The sequence below is a fragment of the Tachysurus vachellii genome, chromosome 19 (assembly GCF_030014155.1).
Source record: "Tachysurus vachellii isolate PV-2020 chromosome 19, HZAU_Pvac_v1, whole genome shotgun sequence".
Classification (NCBI taxonomy): Eukaryota; Metazoa; Chordata; class Actinopteri; order Siluriformes; family Bagridae; genus Tachysurus; species Tachysurus vachellii.
Window position 1 is genome coordinate 3,810,002 of NC_083478.1, and position 7,499 is coordinate 3,817,500.

At 41.2% G+C, this 7,499-nt stretch overlaps 1 protein-coding gene across 2 annotated transcripts in view; it reads left to right on the top strand.

Annotated features, from left to right (window-relative positions):
* The first annotated feature begins 704 nt into the window (after window positions 1-704).
* nr4a1 (nuclear receptor subfamily 4, group A, member 1) overlaps window positions 705-7,499 on the top strand; it is a 7,204-nt gene continuing 409 nt past the window's right edge. Inside the window, exons 1-7 of one of the 2 annotated variants that reach the window (XM_060894482.1) lie at window positions 705-847; window positions 2,494-3,284; window positions 3,669-3,798; window positions 4,028-4,191; window positions 4,522-4,724; window positions 5,167-5,345; window positions 6,401-7,499. The exon at window positions 6,401-7,499 is cut by the window's right edge and continues 409 nt beyond it. In XM_060894482.1, coding sequence (XP_060750465.1) covers window positions 2,496-3,284; window positions 3,669-3,798; window positions 4,028-4,191; window positions 4,522-4,724; window positions 5,167-5,345; window positions 6,401-6,663 — 1,728 coding nt within the window. In that variant the 5' untranslated portion in view covers window positions 705-847; window positions 2,494-2,495 and the 3' untranslated portion in view covers window positions 6,664-7,499. The remainder of the gene's footprint in view (window positions 848-2,493; window positions 3,285-3,668; window positions 3,799-4,027; window positions 4,192-4,521; window positions 4,725-5,166; window positions 5,346-6,400) is intronic. The other variant, XM_060894483.1, reaches the window with a different exon arrangement.

The following is a 7,499-nucleotide window of genomic DNA, read 5'->3' on the forward strand; positions in this document are numbered from 1 at the left end:
TCACTCTCTCTGTCTCTTTCTGTCTCTCTATCTCTCTCTCTCTCTCTGTCTCTCTCTCTCTGTCTCACTCTCTCTGTCTCTTTCTCTCTCTCTCTCTCTCTCTCTCTCTCTCTCTTTCGCTCTCTCTCTGTCTCACCATAGCTTAATTATATTATTTGGTGTCCTCTTTGTAGGCCAATCAGAATAAAAGTAAGAGAAAAGTTGAGAGAGAGAGAGAGAGAGAGAGAGAGAGAGAATATGTTCTATATGTTCTATATATATCATGTGTAGTCCAGCTGAACTGCAGACAGAAGCTCATCAGCTCCTTCTTTAAACACAGTGACGTGTCTTTTATTCGCTTGTAAACATCCGCCAGCTTTTTTCTATGGCACATAAAGGGATTTTACGTCGCGGCGTCTCATCTTTCTCTGTGTGTTTGGTTATTTGTGTCTTCCCCTGCCACTATTTTTAACCGATTTCAGAGAGTTTAAGCGCTCCGTTGCCTTCGTGTGCCGCTATATTTAGCCCAGCAGACGCTCCGGCTCGTTTTGCGTCAATGGAATCCCGAGCGTGCGTCACGCTGCCAGAGCTCGCGCGCTCTGATTGGACGGCGACCGGAAAGATTTCGGGGAGCTCCTCCGCTTCTGCGCGCGCGTATTGGCGAGTGGAACGGCGAGGGGAGGACGCGACTGTGACGTAACGGCACAACAGCGCCTCGTATAAATTGGAGCAGAGGCACTTGAAAGCTAAACGCGTCTGTAACTCGGTCGGGAGAGCGCGCGCTGTGCGGTACGGTGGTGATGCACGAGCTTCACGCGCAGTACGGACATTACATATAAAGTCCAGCACCATATTTATTCTCAAGCAGGTAAGTGGTTGTTTTTTTTTTATCTCATGCTTTCTTCCTTTATGCGCTTCCTTCCTTACTTGTGTAAGTAACTCAGAAGATGATTAAATAACAAGAGATCTCCAGTCCTGAATGCTTTTTGTGTTTGGATGCATGTTATTTTATAGACATACAGTATTTATAGAATATCTAAGCCCAGAGCTTTGTGAACATCATAGATAAAACCTTTAAACCGGTTTATTACCAGCACATTTCCATACATCAATCGATGCATTTTACATCCAGGGTTTATTTATGAGACTTATAAGATGCGCCTTAGTAATTTAACGAGAAACCACTAAAGAAAACAGCATGACTATGTTTCTCCAGAACCAACTTGCTCTCCTGTCTTATTATAACAGCTCCACTACATCTTGTGTAAATGTTTAGATTGCTCTTTATAGTTTAGAGTGAGGATACTGAATGGAAACTGAGTGATGTAAGTGCAACAGCTGCTCCTTATGTCCACAAGGCTCTGTGACAACATTCAGCAAATGTGGGAAATGTATTTAACACCCAAAAAAATGACATTTTAAAGACCGTTCAATACGATACGATCTGCCGTTTCTGGTCAGAACCTGACTCTTAGTCTCGTTTGCATGGAGTTTGTAATGTCTCTGGGACTGTTTCTGGAATAATGATGTTTTATTGCTACAATGTTAGAAACATCTAACATTTCAAAGAACAAAGAACAAAGCAGGCAAATTCGAGATGAAGTGTCATGGCAACTAAAATCTCCGCAGGCTCCACCAGACAGACCTGCATGCAAAGCTCATATTTGGCTTTGAAATCTCAACAACATGCAAACAATGAAAATAAGTATTCTTTGCAAAACAAAATAGACGTATTTGTTTACCAGAGTGCCGTCTGGATCAGAGGAGATGTTAACAAAAGGCTCATTAAGTAAATAGATCAAATTATAGCTAAATAAAAAAAAAAGCTTTTTGCATGTAGGTTTTTTGGAAAGCGGTAATATCGTCGATCGATAATCAGGATCGTGGAGTCAGAGGACACGTCTGGTTCGGCTCAGAGATCGCTTAAGGTCAGTGTGTTAGAGAGGTGAAGGCGATAATCTGAGTAAGGGGCAAGGCCTTCCAGTGCACCAGTTTGCCCACTGGGCTTTAAATAGACCTCTCTGACATGCTTGTGCATCGATCTTCGTTCCTTGTTACGATCTGTGCTTTCTATCGATTCGAATCGAGAATTAAAACAGATGGCATCTGCCCTAAAGCACAGTGCCGAAAGGCTTTCAGTCAGTCGGTTTCATCATTACTTCATTATCTCACTCATATCCTCTTCAGCCTCTGGTGTAGATTTGAACGCCAGTATCTAAAGTTATATATACTCATATGGCTGATATATAAATAGCTCTTAAGTTGGAAGACTGCTTTCCAGGCTTTCTCAGAAACGTCTACTCGAAATCAGTTCCTGCAGTGATGACTACATCACTCATCAGGTTCTTTCTCTGTTTACCCGTGGATAATATCTATGCCTAGCTCTAGAAAAGGTTTTTATTTTCATACGTGGGTCAAGATGCACATTTACGATGAGCAGGAGCGAAATAAGGAAGCCTTTTGAAAAGTAGCTTTTAGATATTGAAAAGTAGCTCTTGTGCTTCTGCTCTACAGAAATGACCTGTGTTCAAAGCCAACATGGAGTCCAGCCTTATGAGAGCATGTTCTTCAGCTCAGAGCTTATGAACCCTGACTTCACCTCCAGGTTGGCCATGGACGTGAGCGAACAGCGGGAGCAACTCTCCACATCCTCTCTGCCGAGCATCACCTCTCTGGTTGGACACTACGGGGGAGAATTTGATACCTACTCCTGTCAGCTTGCCACTGCGACTGCCACTGCCTCGACCTGTGCTGGCGCCACATCAAGTCAGGACTCCTTCAAGCTGGACAACCTCTCGGTTTATGGCTGCTACCCTGGTACGTTCACCTTGAGCTACATGGATGATGCCATGTCTACGTCTGGTGCCTCGAACTGTTTCGGCAGCCCCGTCTCAGCATCTTCACCCTCCACTCCAGGGTTCCAATCAGTGCCTTCCTGGGATGGAGCATATGGGTCCTGCTCCCCGGAAGCAGGCTGCTGGGGTTTGGAGAAGACGCCCCTTCCTCAGGCTCCTTCCTTTTTCACTTTTGGACCTATGTCAGGAGAGGACATGTCCCCTCTGGGGCAGCTGCAGCAACATCAGCTTCCTGATCAGGATCCCTTTTCTCGGAGCCATCAGAACAGCTTCAGTCCTCTCAGGCTGGATCACAGCAGCAGGGACAGTTCGGTCCTGCTGGACAATCAGCTGTCTCCCAAAATCAAGAGTCCAACAGGAAACGAAGGGTGCTGTGCGGTGTGTGGGGACAACGCCTCCTGCCAGCACTATGGAGTGCGCACCTGTGAGGGCTGCAAGGGCTTCTTTAAGGTGAGTATCTAACTCAATTTTAAAGGAGCAGTTTGTAATTTTTAGTACTCCTTCTCTTTAAAATGAGAGTGTCTATGCCTTGTTATTGGTTATTGTTTAGGCAAAAGAAAAATCCTGAATTTTGATGGTTTTAGATTATTTCTGGGCTAGAAAATGTTAAAACCCCGAAACAAACAAACAAACAAAAACCAAAACAAATCATTTACATAGCAATATTATTATGCAAATATTATTTTTGAGATTTCTGATGATTATTATACATTTAGAAAAGCTGCATACTGCTCCTTTAAGTGCTTGAGTGTATATTTTATAGAAAGCCTCGCGAATTCCTTCACCGTGTTGACCATGTCGAATTGAAAGAGCTTTTGTTTGTTTTTCTTTTAGCGTACAGTGCAGAAAAATGCTAAGTACGTATGCCTCGCCAACAAAGACTGTCCAGTGGACAAACGGCGGCGGAACAGGTGCCAGTTCTGTCGCTTTCAGAAGTGCCTGGCAGTCGGAATGGTGAAAGAAGGTGAGAAAAGTCTTAGCAGTTTTCACCTCCTACACACAACAGACGTATGAATTTAATTATCTTATTGTTTTTTTTTTTTTGTACTTTTATATTTTTATATTTGTTTTTATTCATCGTAAAAAGTCCATTATCGAGCTTAAGTAACGGCGTTAACGTGTCGTTGTATCTAGTATGAGTCTCGTGTGTTGTTACATTATTAACACATGATTTTATTCTCCTGTCCTGTCAGTTGTGAGAACAGACAGCTTAAAGGGCAGAAGGGGTCGTTTACCCTCGAAACCAAAACCGGTCACAGAATCCGTGTCTGCTTCGCCTTCTGGGAATATCATCAACTCTCTTGTGAATGCTCACATAGACTCGAACCCGGCCATCACAAAACTGGACTACTCGAAGGTGAGCCTTGCATTTTGTACTGCTAATATTTGAAACAGAGGAAAAAAATGTTAGGTATCTGAAACAGAAATGCTCATGGTCCTGCTGTTAAAAAAGCAGCTATAAAAAAAGGTGAAATCGAGAAATCCAATGTAGAACAAACAGAATGCAGTGCAGCTATAATGTTATGATGATGTGACGTTTAAATCCTGCTGCTCTGTTGTCAAACGTCATTGTGGGTAACGAAAGAAAATATTAAACAAAGTCATGAAAAAACCAGCTTGGGAAAATCGACACTTTTTTCTATGATTCTGTATTAATGTTGATTATACGCTCTTGTTTTCTTCTCAGTATCAGCAGACAGTGACTAGCATGTCTGAAAAGGAGGACGCCAGTGACATCCAGCAGTTTTACGACCTGCTGACCGGGTCCATTAGCGTGATCAGGAAGTGGGCTGAAAGCATCCCGGGATTCACCGCCTTCTCTAAGGAAGACCAGGACTTGCTGTTCGAATCAGCCTTTGTCGAGCTCTTCATATTACGACTAGCTTACAGGTAATTAACCACATTAATAAGAATCGGATTGGAATTCGGCTCTGTCGAATACTCGGTTCTGATTGGTCAGAAGAAATGAAGATTAATATTGATGCATTCTGTGGATTAAGTTATTGTTTCTGTTTTAAGATGTTCCACTTAATTACCATTTCCACTTAAGTCCAATAGTAAAAATAAATAAATAAAATTAAATTAAATAAAAATAAATAACATAATATAAAATAATTTTTAAAAAAATCATTTAATTTTAGGTAATAAGCTTGTATTTATTATTTATTCTGTTTATTATATTACATTTTATTTATTAATTTATGGATGGAGTCTTCAGTGTCAAAACAGTGGACTGTGTGTTTTAGTGTTTCATTTTAAACACTAAAAAGAAAAATCTTTATTCTTTAATTAATTGAAAAGAATTGTAACCGGTTTCTTATGGTTGTTTCAGATCAGACCCAGAGACGGACAAGCTGATCTTTTGCAACGGTGTGGTTCTGCACCGCACGCAGTGTGTGCGGGGATTTGGCGAGTGGATCGATTCCATCATAGAGTTCTCACAGGGTTTACAGCGTCTGAACCTGGACCTGGCGTCGTTCTGCTGCCTCGCCACGCTCGTCATCATAACCGGTGAGTTTCACCCTGGCACTTTCAGGCTCTCTGACCGACAATTCTGTACTAAGCATTAACAGTTTCGAAAACTATCATTTTTCCATTAATAACTTATAAAGTAAAATGAAAAAAGTGAAGTGGTTTTTTTGGAAAACCTGCCAGAAAGCACTGTCAATGAATTCTGGCAAAAATGACAAATATCAGCTTTTAAATAGTTTGAATAGAATCGTTTTTTTCCCCTATAATTTACTCCTCAATATAAACAATACATCAATACTATCCATCTCAATACTGCTAAGTGTCACAACAAACACACACACACACACACAGACATATACATACACACAGAGACACTCTACAGATTAGTAGATTTACTAATTTTACAATTTAGAGATGCCAATCAATGTGCGGGAGGAAATCCCTGATTCACAGGAAGAATATGCTCCATACACACACACACACGCGCTCACACACACACACACACACACACACATCAGGAGCAAGTTCAACAAACACAGCTGTACAAATTGCTGTAGGCAACGAAAAAGACAACAGGTGTAAAAACCGACCTGGTCATATTAATAATCTTTTGTATTTTATTAATTACATGTTAACTTGAGTTCAGATGAAGTCAGTAAATGCGTACTCAAATAAAATGGTAGACGTTGAGATGCATGCCAAAGAGAAGGTCAGGGAAAGTCTGTAGCTTCAGAAATACAGTAGTAGAAAATGTCCAAATGTCATGATATGGACTGAAATAATAATAGAGTGCGTAAGTAAATATATAAGCGTGCGTGTGCGCATGCGTGCGCGTGCGAACTATGTGCAGTATACTGTATACACTTCCATGTCCCTTTATGCTCTGAATGACTGTGTGGTTGTGGCAGATTTGATAAAAGTCCTTAATTAGATGAGTGCTTTGAGACTTTTATCTACAGCATCCTTATTCTCTGGAAGAGTTAAAACTGTCGCCTAACTGCACATGCCATCTCACGATTGCTCTTGTGCCACTCTTTCTATATATATTGCTTATATTTTTGCTCATATCGCACTCTGTTCTTCCTCTCTTACAGATCGACATGGCCTGAAGGAGTCCAAGAGGGTAGAGGATTTCCAGACCCATCTGATCGCGTGCCTCAAAGACCATATTGCCACGAGTGTCTCCGAAGAGGCACGTCCAAACTACCTGTCCCGGCTGCTGGGTAAACTGACCGAGCTCAAAACACTGTATACTCAAGGCTTTCATCGCATCTTCTACCTTAAACTTGAACATTTCATCCCACCTCCTCCGATTGTGGACAAGATCTTAATGGACACATGGCCTTTCGGTATCTGACCCGGCGGCGCTATTTATAGACACGATTTTTAACAGACTCGGATTAGATGTGAACAAAAGCACAGCAGAGCAGAAAAGGGATTCGGAAGCACTTGTCTAAGCCTGGCAGCTCTGTATTCTTTTAAGGCGTACGACTATGATCTTCTCAACGGGAGTCCGAAAGACGTTCAGTGAACATTCTGGAAAATCTTGCAGGAAACAAATTTCTTTTAAAAAGCCTCACCAAGTCTCAGTATGTTTCCTTAACCCCATATTTTGTTTCAGACTTTTGGAATTGTGGCTTTTTTTGGTGAACTTAAAACAACAAAAATCAGTGATTTTGTGCTTCTTGATAACTGAACATGATAAATGATACATGGTGTGTGTGTGTGTGTGTGTGTGTGTGTGTGTGTGTGTGTGTGTGTGTGTGTGCGCACGTGTGTGAAAGGAATCAAATCCTCTCACTGAAACAGTATTAGAGCGCTAGAACGTACACGATACGATGATACTGATGTCAGCAACATCCAGAGAACTCAATGGTGCTTTAAATACACACTTGTGGTTTAGGTTAAAGAAAAAAACAAGAAAAAGGCCATGGACCAAAACTAATACTGTTTACTTAGTTGCACAATATGACTAAACATGTCCTTATATATACATACATATATATATAAATACATATATATATATATATATAGAGAGAGAGAGAGAGATTAACACCTGAGACTTAAATTCATTAGGAGCCCAGAATGAATGTGAATATGATCGAAACCTTCTGTTCGAGTCGGATTTAACTGCCACGTGCTCTTCTGAAAAACACAACATGCCTTCTAGAAATTTCTTTATTCAATGTACAA